General features: G+C 53.2%; 1 protein-coding gene and 1 long non-coding RNA gene across 7 annotated transcripts in view; one reads left to right on the forward strand and one right to left on the reverse strand.

Moving 5' to 3' along the window:
* The first annotated feature begins 29 nt into the window (after positions 1 to 29).
* LOC309867383 lies at positions 30 to 5,895 on the forward strand. 5 transcript variants are annotated; one of them, XR_014313136.1, is made up of 5 exons: positions 46 to 815; positions 1,057 to 1,265; positions 3,244 to 3,288; positions 3,429 to 3,567; positions 5,572 to 5,895. It is a non-coding gene; the product is annotated as an uncharacterized lncRNA (long non-coding RNA). The 5 variants fall into 5 exon arrangements; XR_014313132.1 differs by lacking the exon at positions 3,244 to 3,288 and having other exon boundaries at positions 30 to 815; positions 4,400 to 5,895; XR_014313133.1 differs by lacking the exon at positions 3,244 to 3,288 and having other exon boundaries at positions 30 to 815; positions 4,422 to 5,895.
* The window catches only part of FSD2 (fibronectin type III and SPRY domain containing 2), a 45,052-nt gene continuing 28,708 nt past the window's right edge, over positions 5,858 to 22,201 (reverse strand). For both annotated transcript variants that reach the window (XM_082736152.1, XM_082736151.1), the window contains exons 10-16: positions 21,298 to 21,453; positions 19,441 to 19,575; positions 18,548 to 18,698; positions 16,257 to 16,390; positions 14,179 to 14,311; positions 10,023 to 10,199; positions 5,858 to 8,079 (exon numbers count right to left, since the gene is read on the reverse strand). In XM_082736152.1, the coding sequence (XP_082592278.1) occupies positions 7,827 to 8,079; positions 10,023 to 10,199; positions 14,179 to 14,311; positions 16,257 to 16,390; positions 18,548 to 18,698; positions 19,441 to 19,575; positions 21,298 to 21,453 (1,139 nt within the window). In that variant the 3' untranslated portion in view covers positions 5,858 to 7,826. The remainder of the gene's footprint in view (positions 8,080 to 10,022; positions 10,200 to 14,178; positions 14,312 to 16,256; positions 16,391 to 18,547; positions 18,699 to 19,440; positions 19,576 to 21,297; positions 21,454 to 22,201) is intronic.

The following is a 22,201-nucleotide window of genomic DNA, read 5'->3' on the forward strand; positions in this document are numbered from 1 at the left end:
GCTGCTTTCCACCGGAAGGAGAGAGGAGGCGTTGCCTCGGTCTACGCGGGAGGGGCGGGTTCGTCCGTGGCGTGCGGAGAGGCTGCTCTCCGGCCACCAGCGGGGCGCGCGGTAACTGTCTCAGTAGGCAGGCTGGCTGGTGTGTCGGGTTTCAGGGGGTATGGCGGGGAACCGGCGCAGAGGTGAGCGGTCGGCGTATCTGCCGCGGGGGCCGCGTCTCCGCGGAGCTGGGTCTCGTTCCGAGCTCGCGCCCAGCTTTCTCGACCTCGTCTAAAAAACCCCAGCAGGGTGGTTCGCGGAGCTGCGGTGGGGATGTGTGTGGGAGGGAGAGACACGCCCGGAGTAAGGCTGAAGGAAAGATCATGCAGTAGCTGAGTTCCACATCCGTGGTGGCCCGTGTCGCTTAAGGGGTGTGACGCGAGGGCCTGTGCGGAAGCAGGCGGTTCGCATCGGTGACTCCCGCGTGGGGCAGCGGCACCTGTTGCGGGAATCTGAAGACGCAAACGCCCGGCGGGTCATTCTGAAGCTTCCTAAATCCGCCGGGAACGTCGTCTGGTGTCGGAGGAGGAACAGCCGTCTGGGTCGTCGCCCTTGGTTCAGTTTAAATCGAAGCGTAGTGAGAGGAGGCGGGCGGAAAGTCCCCGAGCTCGTTAGTGACAGAGCCACGACCAGGAGCGAGATTTCTTCATCTCCAGGCCATCATTTTGTCCTCCACGTCTGAACTGGTTCTTTTGGATGGCTAAGCCGTCTTTTTAAGGGAGTGAAGACGGGGATTGACCTTTCCGTGCAGAATGAATCCAAGAAAGGCAAAGTCGGTATGTTTCAGGAGTTAGAACTGTGTCATTTGTTTACCTTTTTGGGGGTGTGTGTGTGTGTCTAGATTTATTTATCTTAGAGGGTGTAGAGGGGGAGAGAGAAAAATCTCAGGCAGACTCCCTGCAGAGCCCCATGAGGGGCTCCATCGCCTGACCCTGAGATCATGACCTGAGCTGAAATCAAGAGTGGGAGGCTCAGCCGACTCAGCCACCCAGGCGCAGCCATTTGTTTACATCACAGATGCTGTGTAGCTGGAGAGGAGTCCGTCGGGTCCCTTCTGTCGTTTCCTAGAGGCCCGAGTTTCACGGATGCGTGCCCCCCCCACCTCCCCCGCGAGACTTCCAGCTAGCTACTTACAGTCCGAGCTCTCGCTGTGAGAACGTGCTGTCACAGCCCGTGGAAATGCTTACCTCGGAAGCCGTCTGAATCGGACCAGCCACTGTGAGCCTGTAAGTTCACCCCAAGTCCAGGTGAGACGCTGTGGGTGCCCTGCAGTCAGGCCTCCGCTGCCTTAGGTAACTCTGCATTTGGTACTCGCGCTCTTTAACCGTATTGGGCATTGTCCCGTCATCTCTCTCGTATTTTGAAATGGAAATGAAGAAAGTGTGTACGCCTCAGAGTTCTACAGATCAGCTTGTACATTAGCAAGTACTGGAAAGCATGGGTGTACTCTTACTACCGAGGAACTCACTCAACTAGACCTTCATCGTGGGGAAGCCATGGACGCTCTGTATTAAGAACTTCTAAACTTTTTGGCCTCAGGACCCTCCTTTAAAATTACTGAGGATTCCAAAGAGATTTTGTTTATGTGGGACATACATATACACACATAAACATACACATGCGTGTGCGTGCACACACACACACACACATTATTTTTAGTATTAGAAGTTAAAACTGAGAAACGTTTCTATCACCAGAACACCCAAGCATATACTGTTGTCCGTGATGAATGTCCTCACATACTGTAGCATCTGGTCAAACTCTGTATGTTCATGGAATCAGAGTGAAAAGAGCAATTACTGTCTCAGTGTTAATGATGAAAGTAGTTTCGAGTTGACTGAGCCTCTGAAAGGGTCTTGGGCCTCCTCGAGAGCCAGGCCCTGAGAACAAGTGCTCTGCGTAAATGTTCCCAAGAAACTTGAGATGATGTAGACATGGTTGCTGTTGCAAGTGATGGTGACATGGGCAGAAATACTACCTTAAAAATGCAGTAAGGAGCAGTCTTTTATTTCCAGGGCCCGTATAATTCCAGGCACAAGGAACACATCTTCCATTTTGTTTTCCTTTCCTCCTGTTGGTTTGCATAGTGCTGCAGACAGCGCTTCAGACTACTAAAGAGGGCTGAGGAGAGAAGACCACCCCTTCGGTGGGTTTAGACATGGACAGGCTATAGGTGGTTTCTATTCCACTCACTCTCCCGGCTGTTCAGCTCTTACCTTCTCCTCCAGTGACCGCAGCACTTTACAGTCTGCACGCATCTCCCTTCTCTCACTTCCAGAACTTGAGACTTTTCGGTGGATTAGTAACTGCACAGAAATGTACTCACTGCTGAGTTCATAATGATTACCTGAGTAGGTAATTGGTGTTTAAAATGCCTTTGATTTTACAGAAATCCTTGGTAGAGGTATATGCAGTTATTTTGGGGAGATTGGCTTGACATTCTTTCAAGGCCTAGGAATATAGTTTTCTGACTTAAAGATATTTACTTATTTATTTCTGGAAAGCGAGAGAGCACAGAGGGAGAGGGAGCAGCAGATTCCCCACTGAGCAGGGAGCCTGACATGGGGCTTGATCTCACAACCCAGAAATCATGACCTGAGCCTAAGGCAGACCCTCAACCGACTGGGCCACCCACGTGTCCCCAGAGTATTCCAATTTAAAATAATGAAACCTAGGGTCTGAAAATACCATCAACTTTTTAGGAAAGGAGATTTCAAGAATACGAGGTGCCTCCATATATTTGGATTTTCACCCTGTGTCTGATAAATAAGTTTGGCTACAATTTTTGGGGGGAGGGGGGAGGAAATCTCTCCCATAAAATGATTTTTAAAAGACACTTGACCTTTGAGAAGTTATCACCTGCGGTCTTTTTACATCCCTGGGGTTATCGTTAACCTTACAGCATGTCCTTTCTCTGTGAAAGTCTTAGATTCTCGGACCAGCAGAGAGCCGTGGTGCGGTGTGCCGTGCAATCGATCAGACTCTGTCACAGGGCCTTCACTTCTACTCATCAGCCTCCAGACATAAAAACCGAATTGATGTTTCAGAGCATTTAAAATATGGGCTCCCTAAGAATAGTAAAAACTGCAATAAATATTAAATGTGAGCGTTAGTGATGTCTTGTGGTGATGGGAAGAAAGCATTCTAAACCTCTTCCTCACGCATCAGATCTTGTCAACACCCTCCTCCTCCTCCTCCTCCCAGGTCAGAAGTCGCTGTTACTAGTGGGATTCTGTGGTGGATCCTTAGGTATGTGGGGACTGCAGAAAGGCGGAGAATATTTTTTATCTCCCTCTCCTCACCCAGCACACATAATTTAAGAGTGCTTTGCTTTCTGATGAAGAGATTTAATTTGGGAGACAGTTTGATGTCTCTTAACCTCTTTCCAGGTAAATCAGCTCTGCAGACCTCATCGCGTCCGTGTTCTGATGGTTTGGAGGGGAGGAGCTACAGTTCCTGCCTCTGGTTTGCGTGCAGCCAAGTGGAGCCGACACAGGTTGCCGGTTGCAATATGCCACTCAAAAAGAGGTGAGTGTGTGGCACTGAACTCAGCCTGGGAGAGGGAGGAATTAGGAGGAAATGCTTCCAGGAAGTGACCTTTGAGCTACGTAGGGATTAGATGGGACAAGAACGGGTCAGTCCATTCCTGCCTAGGCATCTGTGGCTTATCAAGTATCTTCTGCCTTTCTTCAGAGGTTTGGCCTTGCTTTCGGGTAGTACTTCTCTTATTTTCTTTTTCTCTCCCTGTTTCCTCCTCCATCACGTGGGTGTTTGGGGTATAAAAGAAATCAGAGGGTAGGAAGCTTTCTGAGTGGCAGAACGAGATGACAGGTTGACCATGAAGCAGTGTATGTACTCAGGAAATCCATCTCTAAAAAACCAAAGTTCCTTTCTTAAAATGCGTAACTGGGAGACCTAGGTTTTGTTGACTGAGTGCTTTCCTAGCAAGTAGATTATATTCCTGACTCAGACCCGTCTTTTGGAATTTAAGGGCATCTCTTAAGCCCACATCTAGGCCTAGGAATGAGCATGAGGGAGACCGCAAAAGGAGAATCCAAGTTCATAATGCAAAAGCCTTTTTATGGGCTCTGCCTGCATGGCTGCCTGTTGTCTGAGCTGCGCACTGTGTAGCTCAATTGTCACAATTCAGATCAACGACAGTTTGAGTCCGCCAGGATTTGAGTAGACAGAGCAGAGAACCTGATAGTGTTAAAGTCTGGGAAGATGAAGAGAAAGCAATGAATCGGTGAATGGGGCTCGGTTGTTTCCTGGGGTTGGGAGTAGCAGAAAGCAAGCAGGGCAGCAGCACCTGTGCCGGAGCTACTCTGACGTCATTCCTGCCTCCGGGCATCGTGCCCAGCTCGTCGTCACGTGCCTTCTAGGAGACTTGCTCCCTGGATGGAGTCTTCTTCCCAAACCACCGGTTCTCATCTTGAATTTAGGTTCCTTAACTGTGGATTGCAGTGAAGAAAAATCTCTGAAAACTTGAAAAGTCATCAGTTACCTAAAAGTGATCGATGACCATTCCTGTCGTTCTTGACACGCTAGAGGACCGTGCTTTAAAAGCTGGACTTGGTCTTCTGGAGACTAAGAAAACAGAGTCCTTGAAGTCAAGCCGACTCTGCTGTTAGCCTCCTAAAGGAAAAGGTAGATAGAACAGGTCTTGTTTGCAAAATAAATTCAAGACCTACTTATCTACCAACAGCAACTACGCACTTCGAGTCGTCTTACTGTAAAATAGGAACAGTAAATTATTAGATTAGAAAGTGTGGGAGAAGGTGGATCCACGAAAACTCTCACAGTGCGAACTGATAGGAGCGGGGCTGGAAATTGAAGTTGCTCAGGAAAGTGGAAGGAGGACCTCTCCCATGGTGCAGCCTTCAGGGAGTCCAGGGAGCTGAGCCTCTTTGTATGGAGACCAGCAGAGTCTGCATTACGGAAGGCTGTGTCCGAGGGACTCGCGCTGCGGGCAGTGGCCAGCATGTGAGCTGCGGGAGCTTCTGCTTCTGACAAATACTGGAGGGTGGGAAGTGGTGCAGAAAAGGCCTCGATGTCCATGGAACCGCTCTGCTTGATGCCGATCACCCAGCACGTGCTTCTGAAATATTTTATTGAATGTGTCTAAGTGATTGCATATCATTGTCTGAACCCGTAGGAAGTCAGTTATTAAATATACACGTTTCCAAATAAAAGGCAATTTAATTTTATCAGCAACCAGTGTCATTTTATATCCCAAGTCTCTCACCAACTTTCTAGTCCTATCTCAGGTGCCTTCAAATCAGACTATCCTGAATTACTAAACCCATGTTAGTGACACTAAGATTCTGTGTTTTTTTTTTTTTTTACATATTCTCACTCTCCTTTGTTGAGGGAAGCCAAAGATTCTGTTAATAAGTTGCTCAAGGGTTATACAGTGAGACAGGTGAACGTAGGGAAAGAACAGACTGACATGTTTTGTTTTAACTGCAGTCAGGGATTGTGGCCTCGACTGTCTGATGTTCTAAAAATCCTTTTTGTTTTGTTTTTTAACAGATTTATCAGCGGGGTTGCAGGTGAACATGGCCTTGAGGTAAATCCTGCCCCTTATTAAAATTTAGTTTCAGCAGATTATTCGTGATATTTTAGGAACTGGAATATTTTACAGAAAAAAAAAAGTTTTGTTTGGTTCTTTTCTAGACTTAATTTTTTCTTCTTGCAGAAGAAACATGTTTAAACCAAAGTTTTTTACGCTGAGTAATTATGATGCTTTAAGTTGTTCATATGCCTTGTGTAAATTAAGTGAATTTTAAATGTCAATGCTCAGTGCCAATTTTAGTTGTTTTTCCTTGATCAAATAAAAATTTCACTCAGACCTTATATAGGTGTCGAGTTTTTATCATTTATACATGTCCCTATTACACGTGAAACATTTCATAAAGCCGGCTAGAATCCGGAGTTCAGACTTGCCTTATCTGTGATGTCCTACTTCCTACTGCAGTTTCTGCCTCTGGAGCTGAGAACAGGGTTGGAACAGCGTGTGTCTGTAACCTGAACCGTCTGTGCTCACACGGGCCGTACCTTCCTGATTTCAGGCCAGTGATGCAGCGTGGCTGGCAGGTGTGTGTGTGTGTGTGTGCCTGTGCATGTGCGTGTGAGACTAAGGAGCTGCAATATCGTCAAGGTGGGTTGTGAAGTCAGGAATCTGAGCTGCTGCTCACATCACAGGCCGAGTTGGAGACAGGAGGGGTGTTCACTGTCGGACTTCGAGTGTGCTAGAAAACAGAAGATTCTAGAGCCAAGGCGTTTTCAGTTCACAGAAAACCCGAAGTGATGAGGTGATGTCTGCTTTGAGAGGCCTCCACAGGGCAGGACACAGAACGGTCTCTGCGAATTGCCTCACAGACGGAGTCACTCGCTCTGCGAGCTGGGAGGTGCTGAGTGCAGAGCTCTGAGAGACGGCCAGACTCCGGGGCTGGAGAACTGGGGATGCAGCCAGCGGGGCCGGGTCCCGTGGTCGCAGGATGGCACGAGAGCAGCGAGGCCAGAAGTCCCAGAGCTGCGGGCGGGAGACCACCCACCGGAGCTCATCTTGGGTCTCGGTGGGCTGCTGTCTTCACAAGCTGCCATGCATTCGCTGTGCGCCCTATACTGTCGTGCCCTCTCACGGTCACTGGGACTCTTCCTGTCCTATGAAACAAGTACTATTTTTTCTCTGTTTAAAGGGAAACAGGAGCGCTTCAAGATAGTGGGACTTTTCTAAGGTTGAAGGCAAAGCAGCTACAGACTAGCGATCCAGTGTAAATCTTCTGATTTCGAACCTGATTCTCTTTATGGGATGGTCTCTTTATGGGACGGTTTCTAGGATCAGCTGCCACTCACGTCTGTGTGTTCCTCGTTCATTCCCCGGCCCGTTGTTGATGCAGTGAAAGTGCATCTATGTGGTAGTGCGGAGTAGTCCGTGTCCCCGTCTTGCCATCAAGCTGCAGGGGCCCTTCTGTGCCTTCCTACCGCCTCCCCTCCATGGTGTCTCCTGGCCGCGTGTCCTGTGCTGGTTTTGAGGGGGCCCCACCGTCCCTCAGCCAAAGAGCAGGGAGAGCACGCCCACGGGCAGTGGCTGGACGGAGAGGACACGGACTCATCCCAGAGGCGGTGGGAACCTGTTCATGATGGGGTAGCCCTCAGGGACTGGACGATGAACAAGACAGACCCCGACCCGCCTTCACAGAATCGGGCGTGGCAGAGGCCACTGCAAAGCCTGAGCAGGTGGGTTCGGTGAAGGACAGGAACAGCGTCACAGTGTGCAACGGGAGACCCTCATCACAGCGCCGGCAGTGCTGGGAAAACAGGAGAGGGGAAGGCGCATGGCTTCCCTGCTCTTCTTTGTGGACGGCCCCTCGTCTTTGCAGGTCTGTTCCCGGCCGCTGGTGACACAGCGCCGGTGTCGCATCCCTCCCTCCCATTCTCTCGCCCTCAGCCCGAGCTCTGGAGGCCTTGGAGATTCAGATACTTTGCCTATAAAAAAATAGACCGCTACGGCCTGACCACGTGAAGGACCTCTGGGTTCACGCTGGCAGAGCACTCAGGTGACAGCTGGGCCTGGTGGGGATGCACCGAACATCACACGGGCAGCAGCGAGGGCCTAGAGCCCAGGTCCGCTGAGACGAGCGTCAGCACACCCGTCTGCCAGAGGAGAGCGGGAGCCGAAAGGGCCGGGTGCGTGGTGCGTCAGTGCCTGGGCCCACGGGCTGAGGGCTGAGCGGCTGGGAGGGGAGGGACCGCACAATGACAGGAAGTCAGGCCAGAACGGTCTAATAGAAAGTGACGTGCGTGGGCATTGCAATGCCATTACGTATCCTCAGACGGCCAGGCTTTTCCAGAGAAAAACAGGGATGCACGAATCCATGGAGCTGACAGCTGAACGTGTAAAGGTGCTGAGAAATGTCCACATTGAAAAAGGACAATTTTGAGTTTTCATAGTCCAACAGAATGCCGATCTTCCTTGGGGACACTGTTATTCTTATATCTGGAGTCTTCTTGTTGTGCAGGAACTCGTACTCATGCCTGAAAATTTAAGTGTTGATATAACAGAGCTTCAGAAATTCTGTGTAGGGCTTATTTACACAGCATTTCCTATTAATTTTATTCACATACTCCTGTGATTGTTTTATTTTTTATTAACTGACTACCCAAACAGGCCATTTCCAAAATTATTTATCTCTTTTCTAAAATACGCCCTGAGACATATTTTTAAACTCCATTTGTTTTTGAACAATCTCTTAACCTAAAAACCTTACATATAGTAGCATACACTCCTATTGCATCAAAATTTGTCTAGAAGTAGGTATTTTAAAAATTTGTGGATTTTAAGGATCGGATGTATAAAGCCTTCATAATGAAGACATTTGAAACAGGCAACCTCCTGATGTTTCATGTAATAAAATGGGCCTTTTGGGAGAGTGTGCAACAAGTACTCAGGCACAGTTCTCAAACCTTCAGCCTTAGCATGGCCGCCTGGGGGCCGATCACCGTTAGCTGCGACAGCAGCCATGCTCTGTGGCCCGTGTGCTTTGAAAATGGCTGGCCCCGAGACCAGACATGGGGACTTCATCCCCCCGCTACCCACAGACGCCTGCAGAGCTCAGGGCCAGGTCCACAGCCCCGAGGGGACACTCAGAATAGTCTCGAGCGTGAGAGCAAGCCAGGCCATCTCGCCTCATCTTCCCCTCGACTCCTTTTCTTAGTTGAGCAGCCACCAGAAGCTTTCCCTCCCTCTAGCTTCCTTCCAGCACAGCAGAGGCAAGACTAAAGCAAGAAATATGAGTCAGCTAGGACACCCAATCCTCATCCTCCACTCGTAACTCCGTCTCTTCTCTCACATGTCCTTCCGAGGTGGGACCGCGTGCAACTGCTCTAGCTCGGGGTTGGCTTCTGACCTGCCTCTCCATGCTGTCTCGTGTTCCATCCTCTTCTGTGTTCTGTCCTGCCGCCCCCCCCCCCCACTATACACAGTGTCTTTCTCTGCCCTTCGTTCTTACCTTTCTAGGAGAGGACCCTTTGATTTTAGTCTTACTTGAGGCAGAATCCAAAGAAACCCTGTGGCTCGGTGCCTCGTACGTCTCGTATTCCTCGAACTGGGCCTGAGGTTTAGTGGGGTCAGCTCTAGTCCAGCCATCTTACAGGGGAAGCTGGTCTTCCCACAAATGTGCTGGCATGACAGACAGTCTTTGACCGTGATGGAGGCTCATAGGCAGAGAACACCGGCTCAGACGTTAATAGGATTCAGCAAGCCAGTGAGGGTCAGAGGCCCCACAAAGAGGTGCTGGGAAAATGGTGGGAAGTTTTACAGTTTTTGAGGCAAAGGGAGGTTGCAACAGTGGCTTTCTAAGTCTGACAATGTCCACTGGCCGGGGGGCCTCCTGGGATTTCCCTAGCTTTCTAGAACTAGTCCATGCCTACAGGACAGAGTGCTTTGCAGGAGAAGCAAACCAGAATGAGCCCTAACTATTAAGCGTCTTCCCACTGAAAGAGAATTGAGGCTTCAAATCAAACGTGTATGCATTTAATAACATGACTCGAACAGGGAAAACGAGTCGCTTAGTGGTGAAGAATGCTGTCTTTGGAGCCGGATGGCCGGGATTTGATTCCAAGCTCTGAAAACCCATGTTGGATGGATTATCGAACCACTGGAAGGCCTAGCTTTCTTGTTTTTAAAATGGGATAATAGATTTGAGAAGGAAATAGGATAAAATATCTAAGAGTGTGGAATAGTGCTTGGCGCAGAACAAGCTCTCCGCAAATTTTAGCTATTTTTATCTGAAAGAAAAGCACCCAAAGCTGCTCCTTCTCTTCTCATCTGGACTTTAGGGAAAAGGACTAGAAAGGACACCTAAAATACCTAAAACATCCTCTGAAACACACTGTAGGCCTTCATTATTACTACTAAGACCTCCGGATCTGTTCTTGGAAAGTGAATGTTAACACTGGCTTTCCAGATGTTACTTTACCTCGATGATGCAAATCTGTGCCTCATGCACCAAGACAGGCGGTTTGCTCCCAGGTCCTCCTCTTTAGGGACATCGTCAAAGGCCACGCCCACTGTGTAGTCGGCCTGCTCGTCCACCTCCACCTCCCAGTAGTGGCGCCCTCGGACTGGAATTAGATTCCCCATGACAGCAACACACCTGGGTTTAGAAAGGAGCACGTGTGATTTGGGGCGGCCCAGCCTGGCCATGCTGGGCAGTGACGCCAGCTGTTGGGGCCAGTCAGCAGGTGGTCTGCACATGTGGAAGGCGGTGTTCTGAACGCCTCCCGTGGGAAGTGGCAGCCCACAGGCAGAAGATGGGGACTCATGTCCCAAGAAGAGCGAAGAGCAGATGATCAGAATCCACCTCCAAGACGCCCCTAGGAACAATTACACTTAAAAAGGTCAGAGTTACGTTTTGTTTTACAACAAGGCAGCATTCTCCAGAGAAAGGTTCTTGTTGGAGATTTGGCCACGTGAGTATCTCTAAAACAAAATTCGAGGTGGTTCCCCAAATCCCTAGGCAGATTTGTTCAGCTGTCATTAATACATGATTTCTACTCTCAAACCTCAAGCTAATTAATTAATTAATTAATTAACCTATGGAAAGGCAGAAGCCCACCTGCAGGGGCTCATTTGGCCGTGTCTGGAGTCCTGGAAGCTTGACGGCCCTAAATTCTCCCGCAAACGGACCCTGAGAGCTTGTTCGTGCGTTCTGGCAGGGGAGCGCAGCTACTCCTATACCCTTGACCAAAGAACGGTCCTCCTCTACCCGGGCAGGTCGTCCTCTTGGATCCCGCACGCAGCCTTGGGAGGGAGACGCATGGAGCAGCAGGGGTGGCAGGGGAGCCCCGACCAGCCAGCCGGATCAGCTGCCTCGACCCCGGTGGTCCACAGGGTGACGGCTGTCACGGCCAGATTGCCCTCACATCCTCAAACCCCCAGTCCTGAAGGCCACGCGAAGCTCTGGGAAGGGCACTGCACATGAACTCAATCCTGCTCTGTAAAATGAAGCCGTCTCTACTCCAAGCTCCAGACCCACACCTCCAGCCTCCTGCGATCTCATTCAGAACGTCCCCGGCAGAACTCAGACCTTCCTACCCCTCCCGCCGGCCAGGCTGTGGTGGGGTGGGGTAGGTACCCCTCATGTCTTCTCCCTTCTGGGAAACAGACTCACCGTCTACCTAGTAACCTAAGTCAGCAAACTAAGACAGAAAAATAATGCCGTGGTTACAAGCTCAGCTTCTAGTTGAACTCTGACACCAACCCTTCCTTACCAGCAGTGTGCACTGGGCAAATTCCCTTACTTCTCTGTGCCTCAATTTTCTCATCTATCGAACTGGACTGATTACGGTTTGGACCTCACAGGCTGTTGTGATGATCCAGTGAGACCATCCACGTAAAGCACTTGGAACGTGTCCAGTACCTATCAGCACTCCATAGATTACGGCCCCTGACCCATCCCTCCCCTGCCCGCCCCGAAGCCAGCCGGCCACTCCTTGCCGGTGGTGTTTCGGGCCAAGGATCTGCGGAGTCCATCTCCTCTCATTCGCCCTCCAACTGCTGATACTGTCAGGGCCCCCGCAGCCTCCCCTCTGGTCTCCTTGTCCCCCCCACCCTCAGGCCTCTCCCCCACCTCCCCAGCTCACACTGTGATCCTTTTGAAATACGAATCTGATCCTGTCCCTTCCCCTACTTTAATTCTCCGTGACCAGAAGGGTACGGTGCAAACCTGTTTTGCGCTAGAACGCGTCCCTCTTTCCCGCCTCTTCTCATCCTCCCCTTATGGACTCCGCACCCGTGACGTGCCCAACCGCTCGTCCTTCTCCGAACAAACGGCCTGGCCTCTCTGCTTCTGCTGTGTAAGGTTCCGAATCTCCCTTGTCGGCCCGCAGGACTCCCGCTCATCCTTCCAGCCCTTCCCCCTGCAGGAAGCCTTCCTCCTTGGGGCTCCCACAATGCCTTATCTCTCATAGGTGTGTCCCTGACACCTGCGTCTCAGGTGGGCAGGGACAGCGCCTTCATCTCTACCCCAAGCACCCAGCACGGTGTTTCAGAGGGCACCAGAAAGACCGGTAACAGGATACTACACTGGGACTAACTCAGCTTGGCTGAACCCCAAAAGGCCGCGAACAGAACCCCAGATGGGGAGCTCTCCCATATTTCCAGGGGAGGCGCTAGATCACTGGCACAGGCCCCAGTGGCCAAAACCCGTTTTGCAGCTTTCAGTGCAACATCCGAGGGCTGGAGCGGGGCGGGGGGGGGGGTGGAGATGGGGATATGTTGAGGTTCTGTCTGCCTGGGGAGCTTTCCTGGGGTTCACATGCCAGGAGGGAGCAGAGGCGTGGTCAGAGGCGGGTGTTTTCAGGGGACTGGGTGCGGATGGAAGCTCCTACAGGAAAGCTGTCCCCGTGTTGTTCTTGAGAGCATCCTGTCCCAGAGAGGTGCCACCACGGGGAGGCCACAACCTGGTAGCTATCCGACAGAGGGACACACACAACCCTGGTACCAGCCAGGTACCGAAAGGGTGGAAAACAGGACAACAAGCCCCAAATGGCTAAGCCCCCGTCCTGCTTGTCCCCAAACTGGGACAAGTCATCAGGTCAGTGCTCTCAGATCTGGAATCTTAGCCAGTCACCCAGTCATCATCATCATCTGATGAGCACAAGTGAGGTGACATGCCTGACAGGCCTTGCTGTCCCCTGAAAGAATTTTTTTTTTAAAGATTTTATTTATTTATTTGACAGACAGAGATCACAAGTAGGCAGAGAGGCAGACAGAGAGAGAGAGGGGGAAGCAGGCTCCCCGCTGAGCAGAGAGCCCGATGCGGGACTCGATCCCAGGACCCTGAGATCATGACCTGAGCCGAAGGCAGTGGCTTAACCCACTGAGCCACCCAGGCGCCCCCCTGAAAGAATTTAACCCGCCACAACCACGGCTGCTCTGCCCACTCTAAAGTCCGTGTTCCTGCTCACTCGGCCCACGGAAGTCTTTCATCCTATCCTGCACAGCTCCTCCGCGCTCCTTTCTGCCCGCAGGACCGGACGTTGCCCAGTTCAGACAGCAGGGAGTAAAGCCAGTAAGATCTTCAAAATCTGCTTCGTTGAATTTTTTTTTAAAAAAACACAGGTAAGACCTTTATCTCTTCCTACCCTGCCTGCCACCTCCCCTTGGGCTGAATGGGCAGAGGCAGGTGGGTAAAGTCGCTTTCCACCGTACTTTGTGCACACCAACACGCGTATACACACTAACGCACTAGCACACACAACAGATAGGCCAGCAGGGAGCCGGCATCAGAGGAAGAGCCAGACCCGGCAGAGTCGGGGCCCCGGGCATGGAGGCTGCATACCATATGCGGCAGTGGCCACTGGGGCCTCTGTAGGAGAGCCCCTTTTCCTTCTTGGAAGATCCTCCCGACTCTAAATCCAACCCACCATGACCTCGTCTCTTTCTGATGGCCGGGAAGCTGAGAGTCATGTTTCACGTGAATTCCTGGAAATGGAATTTGCTCTTGAACGTGACCTATGTTCTTTCTCTCCCACTGCTTTGACTTTCCTGTTTCAGTAGTGTGTATTTGCTCTGAGTTCAAGTGTCCTCTAAGTATGGGGAAAGAAGTAAGGCATAAAGAAAGGGTTTTTCAACAGGTCTGGAAACAGCTGCAGAGCCAGACAGACGGCGCCCGTCTTTGGGGGACCGGCCCCTGCTCCCAGGTCAGGCACTCGCGAAATCCCCGTCTTCCCCACCGGCCCCCCGGTTCAGCCTCCATCGTGGGTTTCCATCAGGAGTTTTAAAACAATGTTTCGCGATGTAGGAGAGGGACCGCGGGGCCCAGCCCTGGGACCTATGTCCTCGTTTCTGCTCTCCCGTCACCTGCCAGTGTGACCCTCGGCTGGCTTTGTGGTCGGACTCCTCCCGCCCAGGACCCAGCCTCTGTGGCCACGTGTGTCTTCCGCCCACGCCAGCCGGACCCTTTCCCTCCCCCTCCTGGCTCCCCTCCCCCACTAGACCCCGCGGCCCTCATCTATCTCAGGGACTGCTTCCCCTCGAGACGGCGTCTGTCAGCACCCACTCGCACCTGAACAACAGCAAGTATGAGGGAGGCTCACAGAACGTTCCAGTGAGCGGCTGACCAGAAGTACCTGCTAAACCGGGTGTTGCCAGGCAGCGGCTCCTTCAGGGGGGTTTTTCTTTCGCTTCGCACGACCGTAAACCCGTCGTCAGCCACAGTCAGCCAGGGATGGCAGGTGTGCTGGTTCAGGGGAAAGCGGCTGCCTGCGAAGGTACCAAGAGCCCGTCACCGCTGCCACCTCCTCTTGTAGCCCGAGCCTCGCGGGGTGCCCCCTCCTGTTCCCCCCACACCGGGCTCCCTGTGCCCAGCCCCCAGCAGCAGTTTGCAAGTCTTTGCTGCTTCAGGCCTCACCAATCACTCTTAGAAACTGGTGCTGTGGGGCACCTGGGTGGCTCAGTGGGTTAAAGCCTCTGTCTTTAGCTCAGGTCATGATCTCAGGGTCCTGGGAGCGAGCCCCGCATGGGGGGAGGTCTTTGCTCTGCGGGAGCCTGCTTCCCTCTCTCTCTCTGCCTGTCTCTCTGCCTACTTGTGATCTCTGCCTGTCAAATAAATAAAATCTTGAAAGAAAGAAAGAAAGAAAGAAAGAAAGAAAGAAAGAAAGAAAGAAACTGGTACTATTATTCTCCCTCGTAGAGGAGAATGCTGAGGCACAGGTGGTTAAAAAGATCAACCGGCAAATGACAGATCTCCAGTTTGAACCCCCAAGCCCCTCCGATTCCAGAGGCTTGGCTCTGAACCAGGAGGCAGCAAACACCGTGTGCAGGTGGGAACCTCTTCCCGCCGGCCGGGGAAACAGGAACCAGGGAGATTGTTACTGACGTGTCTGACACAGGGAAGTGAAATTCAACATCCCGACTAGGGCTGTCGGGGGGAGGGGAGGAGATGACAGCCCTCCCCAAATCATGGTTAAAACAAAAATCTCATCACAAAGTGGTATGAATAGATTTAAGAACAAATTGTTTAGTAAAAAAAATGCATCATTTGAGAGCACTGTAACTCACTGTCCACTCCCGTGTCTTAGCCAAGTTCTGTTCTTCTCCCCGAGTTCCTGTCAAGTCACTTCTCTTCCTCTCAGACCTGGGTTCAGGCGTTACCATCTCAGCCCAGGACCTTGAGATGGAGATCTGAGCTGAGATGGAGAGTCGGAGCTTAACCGACTGAGCCGTCCAGAGGCCTCATTCATAAATACACTCGTAAAAACTGTACGAACAAACTAATTCAGAGATGACCGAATAATCGGGGGCTCGCTGTCCCTTTTGCTCTGTTCCCTTTCACTGAAATAGCCAGACTTTGACATTTCAAAACCACCGGGTGGGCACAGCAAAGGAGGAGGACCAGCCAGGTTAAGGCAGGCCCAGGGCCTACCGAAGAGAAAAACCCGAGTCCTAATCCCAGCACGAGCCTGCACCAGCTCTGGGGACTTCAGTGGCCCCTCGGCTGGTTTTTCTCCAACCGTGTGGAAGCAACACAGGGAATTAATCACACAGCTCTCCTCCTGGCGCTGGAAAGGTGGATGGAGTGACACAACGTCCCTCAGGAAACGGCCCCAGTCAGAGCCCGGGCTTGGGCGCCCTGCTTCTCCTGGGAAGGCAGAGTTAGGGAGGGCTGCGAGCCATGTCTCTGCGCGCTCGAGATCTGGCCTTGTAGGACAGGAGGGTGGCAAGTGCACAGGGCAAGGGGCTGGGCTTGGGGGCGTGGCACCCCCTGTGGCCAGACAGGGCCTAGGGAGAGGCTGAGCGGCCAGGGCCAAGCTGGGCCTGTGGGTGGCTGGGAGACTCTTGGGCAGACAGCAGAACAGGAGACCAGCCACGGCCTACAGCTCCTGCTGGGAATAATGATGCCCTTCCAAGGGCGGCGCGTAGCCTATGTGAGCAATGAGGTGTCTGGCCACCGCAGTCCAGGGTGACAAGCCTCTAGCCCACCTGAGGGTAAGGAGAAAACGCCTGAGCCGTCCCGTTTGCTCTGCCACCAGACCTCTCTGTGACTTGGGCCTCCAGTCCCCTGTCTATAAAATGGGACCCCAGGGCCTTAATGTCCCCAGCCCCTTCTTGGCCTGGCTTGCCGTATTTTCCAGTGAAGTCACACAGCTCTGCTGTGCCACAGGGTGGCTCCCTTAAGTCCCTAAGGGCATGTGGCCTGGGTGCGTACCTGTGGTGTGGACTGTCACGGGGTCACTCCTGGCACTGGGGCCCCCCATGTTGTGGGCTCGCACGGACATCGTGTAGCTCTGCCTGGGCTGTAGCTGCACCAGAGACTCGCAGGCTGGGATGCCCACCACTGACCTGGGCAGAGAGGCAGAGCCGCGGTTACTGCGCGGTGGGGCCAGCCAGCCAGGTGCCAGCACCAGGCCTCCGCTTTGAAGCTGGGAATTTAAACCCAGCCTCGCACCCCTGTCCTCCGACCACCAGCAGCACAGCCAAGAGCGTGTCCTCCCCACACTCCACTTTCCTCACTCTCTTGTGACTCTGTGTGTGTGCGGCCCTCTTCCCTCCAGGTTCCCCACCGCAGGGGCCCGGGCACCTAGCCCCACGCCTGGCATCTACTGTCAGTAGAGGCGGGCATGAAGCGGATGCCATGGGTCCCCTGCTATCTGCTGGGTCCACCGACCTGAGCCCAGCCCCAGGCCCCCAGTCAATTTATTTCAATTCTACCAGACACGAGTATGAGCCCATAATGGCCACTGTCTAGTCCTGTGACTGCTAACCCCGCTTCAGTCCTGGGGAAAAGAGAAACCTTCAGGGTGATGCCCGTTTCCCGATACGATGCCCTCACTCAACCGGGCCTGGCTGTCCCGTCATGGAAGGCTGCGTGGCCAGTGGGGCACCTTCCCACTTTGTTCAATAACATGAACCAATTGGGGCGCCTCAGTGCCTCAGTGCGTTAAGCCTCTGCCTTCGGCTCAGGTCATGATCTCAGGGTCCTGGGATCGGGCTCTCTGCTCAGCAGGAAGCCTGCTTCCCTCTTTCTCTCTCTCTCTGCCTGCCTCTCCATCTACTTGTGATCTCTCTCTCTCTCTTTCTGTCAAATAAATAAATAAAATCTTAAAAACCAAACAAAAAAACCTTAAACCAAGCACCTTAGGTTCCGGGTGCCGTCGACGGAAGCTCTGGGGAAAACTCATGTAGTCCCTGGCCTCACCGAGCTCACAGTCGGGCTGGGCAGAGGCACTCCTCAGGCCACCACTGGAGGCAATGGAAGGCGGTAACCATGGCGTGGTGACGGCGTACGACGGAGTGCCTGATGCCGCAGAGGGACACCCGAGTGAGCTCCAAAGAATGACTTGGAAGTCACTGGATGACACGGGGACGGGAGTCTCCACAGAAGAGCCACGTGGCAGGATGGAGCCCAGAAGCAGGAGAGCTGGAATACAACCAGGGGGCTGGAGCCACACAGGAAGAGAAGCTGGTGTGGGATGAGCTCGCAAAAAAGGGCTCGTCTGTGAGGCAATGCTGTCTTTTCTTCAGGATGACTGGTCTGTACTGGGAGAGCGGGGACTACCCCACATCCCCCAGATCACCGACCCCCCCTCGTCTGGGCTGGTGCGAGGTGCCAGGGGCTCCTAACGTGTCAGCACAAACTGCAAAGGAAATCGGGATCACTCTGGTGGCCAGAGCCACAGGCTGTGCACTCTTGGGATCTGCAGGCCCCTGGGGCAGCTGACCCAGCCCTTGCCCACCTGTGAGCACCTTCAGCTCTGGGGACCTGGGGTGGCTGTGAGCCTTCCACAGCCTCCCAAGACGGGCACAGAAGTCTCTGTGCGTGCAACTCTAACCTCTATTGTTTTGGCTCAAGATGTCCTCCTGCCCATTAAATTCCAGGTGGGGGGGTGCTTTACGTTCCTCCAGCATCTCATGCATTTGTTAGTTTTCTTGTTTTCTCTTTGCTCCCCCGGATGGTCAGTGCCGCAGGGCAGGGATTTGTCTGTCTAGTATCCCAGAGCCCAGGCACCAGACCCGGCACCACCGAGGCCCACAGCGCGTGCTAAGTGAATGGAAGGTAAAACGTCACTGGGCTGAGAAAGCCAACCTGAGGTTTAAAGCATTTATTCACGTGTCATGCACCTTCAGTAGTACCATTCCAGCAACTTCTTTTTATTTTTGTTTGTTTTTATGATTTTATTTATTTGAGAGAGAAAGAGCATGAGCAGGGGTGGGAGGGGGAAGGCAGAGGCAGGCTCCCTGATGAGCATGGAGCCCGATGTGGGGCTCGATCCCAGGAGCCCCGGATCATGACCTGAGCCGAAGGCAGATGCTTAACCGACTGAACCACCCAGGCGCCCCTATGTTCCAGCAACTTCTCATGAAAAGGAAGCAGCCCCAGATTGAGGTTGCCCTGTGTCCCAAACTGACCTTCCCTCCAACCCTATGCACTTCCTGGGCTATGTCACCGTGTCAGGCATCAAGGACTCTTGTGCCCAGCAAAGGCCCCCCGGGACTCACTCGGTTACGCCCGAGGCTTCGGGTGTTTCCACCTGGGTCAGCTCCACCGTGTACGAGTCCACGGGATTCAGGTTTCCAGACTCCCAGCAGATGAGTGCGGCCTCTTCGCAGCTCTGTATCTCTTTGCTTTTTATGATGGGAGGGGAAGGTGCTGGGTGCGGGACAAAGGGAGAGAGGAACAGCCGTTCTGCTCACACGCAGCCAGTGGGCCCAGAGCCTGGCCAGACAGCACGAGCACAGTCCTGGCACAAAGAGATTTCCCCAGCCTCCCGCCTCCCAAACCCCTCTACCCCCTTGACGCCCCACCTCCCCACTGAATTCATGTGTTGAAACCTATTCCCCAAAGTGATGGTCTGTGGGGTCCCTGGGAGATGAGGAGGGGGAGGAGGACATCTCTTATAAAAGAGAACCCGAAGGGCTCCGTGGCCCCTTTCTGCTGTGTGAGGACAAAGCTGGAACTGAGCCCGCCGTCCCTGAACCTGGAAGGCTTCTCGGCAGACGCTGAATATGCTGGCTCTGTGATCCCGGACCCTCCAGCCTCTGCAACCCTGAGCAGTAATGTCTGTCGGGTATGAGCCCCTTGGTCCATGCTGCTCTGTTGTGGCCACCCAGACGGCCCGAGATGCAGGGCGTCCCTTTCCCACATTCCAGGAGCAGAAGGAGATTGGAAGGTTCTATGCCACTGTGATTGCTTTTTGATATTTTGAGACCAACTCTAAGCAAATGTCCCTTCCACACTAGGAATAGAGATTTCATGTATTCAGTGAAAGAAAAACACACAGGTATTCCTGCCCTGCCAAACGAAGTCAAGGGTCCTGCCACAGCTAGAAAGCCGGGACTCCCGCGTCCCCTGGGGTCAAGGTCCTGCTCCAGGCACAAGTGGGCCCCCTTACCTGTCATGTACACTGCCCGCTCACTGGTGGGGCTGGAGCCGGCCCTGTTCTGAGCCGTGACCCAGAATTCATACTGGGTGTTTGGCACAAGATTTGTCACTGAGCAGTACGTTTCCTTGACAGTCATTGTAAACACTGAAAAGAAAAAAAAGACAAGAATTCAACTCTAAAATTGGCCAGGTAGCTCCAAGTGAGTTGTGCTGAATCTCCCTATAGTAGATTACAGAATTGGCCCCCAATTCCCTCCATCCCTGTATGTGCACTCTTCCGCAGTGTGGTTCGGTTTCCCCTGCCAGCCCTAGACAGGCTCAGCCACGGGACTTGCTGCAGCCAACGGAACAGCAGCAAGCAGGATGCTGGGAGAGGCTCGGGAAATGCCAGAATACGGGGGCTTGTCCTCTTGCTGCTGGGAACACGTCCGTTTCCACGTGAGCAAGCCAGGGCCAGCCTCCTACACGATGAGACCGGGTGCCCCCCAAGTCACCCCATCCATCCCAGCCATGTCCCCAGATCTGTAAGGGCGGCCATCCCAGACCATCTGGCCCTACCCGAGCTGGCCCAGACCAGAAGAATATCCAGCCAACTCACAGAATTACAAGAAATAATAAATGTTTGTTATTTTAACAAACAGGCTGCGTATATATGCATGGAGTAGGGTGGGATAGGGTATTGTTACGCAGCGAAAGCTAACTGATACACCTCTGATCCTCCCCAGACTGGGAAGGCTGTGATAACGCATGACACCACCACACACTGAAGGTTGTGGGAGGGGTAGGGGTGGGGGGAGAGGGTAGCCGGGTGATGGGCACGGAGGGCACACATGATCAAACACTGAACTCTGCCTCTGGAACTAATACACTCTACGTTAATTTATATTAACAAATAATACATATAATACACTCTATGAATTTAAATTAAAAAAAAAATTCCCCTTCCTTCCTGGTCCCTGGGCAGAAAAACCATCCTTGCTTTCAGCACCTAGAACTCTCTACCTGCCTGGCCTGGTACAGAACTCTGTGCGGGAAGCCTGCACACAATGTGTCCCCACAGACAGCTCGTTTCTCCTGGGGTCTCAGTCTCCACGTCCATAAACTGGAAATCCCCAAGCCCTCTCCCCCAACCTCGCTCTGCCTCTATGCACACAGGATAGGCCTTGCCAGGCTAGCTGTGGTCCCCCAATTTCCCCAAGGGCTCAGCTGGGGCTCCTCTAATGTCTGAACCTCTCTTTTCAACAGGTAAATGGCTTATCTGTTACGTGGGGGCAGGGGCAGCAGACACCCCAGGCTTAGCCCCACACCAGCCAGCTGCATTTCCCTGGGAAGAGGGTGGGCTGCCCACGTGGAGGTGAGCGTCTGTTCCCAGGAGACTGCTCGTCGGTCTGAGAATGCAGGTCTGAGCACCAGTGGCCCCCCTCACCCCTCACACGGGTCTGGGGGCTACCCTTCTGGTCTCTACCAACACAGGGCTGCTCTGAGAAGAGCCGGCCTACCCTTCCCTCACATGCTCACCTGGGGCCCATCAGAACCACGACAGCCCCGCCGGGCCTCCCCCGGAAGGGCGTCCCCAGCTTCCGCACACAGTGCAGCTCAGGCATCATCCCGGGGCAGCTCTGGCCCGACAGCTCTACCCACACTCCAGATCCCCTAGCCTGGCCTTGTGACTTGCCCCAGCCAACCTGCCTTTCTGGCCCTTTCTGCCACGCTCCCCCACCTGCATCCCGTTCTCTAGGTTGCCCCTAGATCACGACAGCCCCCATGGACTGGATGTGTAGCCCGCTCCCACCTCTACCCTCTGACTGCTGGGCAGGCAGGGCCCGGCCTCTGAGCGCCCTCAGCCCTTGCAGAGCACCGGCCTCACCTGCTTGGTCCTTCCCGGGTGCGCTGTCCCGCACCGGCCGGTAGGACAGCTGATAGCTCTCCACGGTGTCGTCAGAGTATAAGCTCCAGCACACTCGGACGGAGGACCCCGTGGCAGAGTTGGGGGCCTGTGGGTTTATCACTGGAGCAGACGGAGCTAGATAAGGACAAGGGAGAGAAACACACAAGTGAGGAGCCTTACGCAGAGGGGGAGGGGAACGGCCCCCGCCAAGGGACTACTCATCCCCGGACTGATCTTCAGGCTTTGGAAGCGGACACAGCAGCCCAGACTGGACAAGGTCGGGAAGGCCGAACGTCCCAACCTTGAACTTGCGAGCAACAACCAGCATGTCCATTCCTACTCTGACAAAGCCATACAAGTGTGGGGCGGAGGGGCCTGTGACAGGGACTCGGGCTGGTGTGTGGTTTGCCAGACCTGCCCTAGGCACGGGTCCTTGACCCCTTCCACGCCATCCAAAGACGCAAGACAGCCAGGACCACAGGGGTGTGGCTGCAGCCCGAAGTGAGCCACGGAGGGAGAGAATCCCTTCAACAGGGAAGCTCTGCTTTCTCTGGGGACGGGTCCAGCAGCCACATACTTGTTACAGTGAGAGAAGACTACGCTGGGAGCCACTACGCTTTGGAGAACTATCGTCTTTAGTCTACTGAGTCAATTTGTTCATTCTCTGTAGGTTAGTACTTCTGCCTCCCTACTCCCCAGACTCACACACCACTAGGAAACACTCCTGGTTTTTCCTCCATCACTCTTCTCCCATGGCAGCACCTCCCTCCGACCCAGGCTTGGTACAACAACATTCACTTCCGATGGTGACATCGCTCCGTCCAGGTAAGAGCACAACCAAACTCTAAGGAATTTACCTAGCCACAGCTCAGCCTTGCCTCTC

Source organism: Mustela nivalis, assembly GCF_964662115.1.
Source record: "Mustela nivalis genome assembly, chromosome: 6".
In the NCBI taxonomy this organism is placed as follows: Eukaryota; Metazoa; Chordata; class Mammalia; order Carnivora; family Mustelidae; genus Mustela; species Mustela nivalis.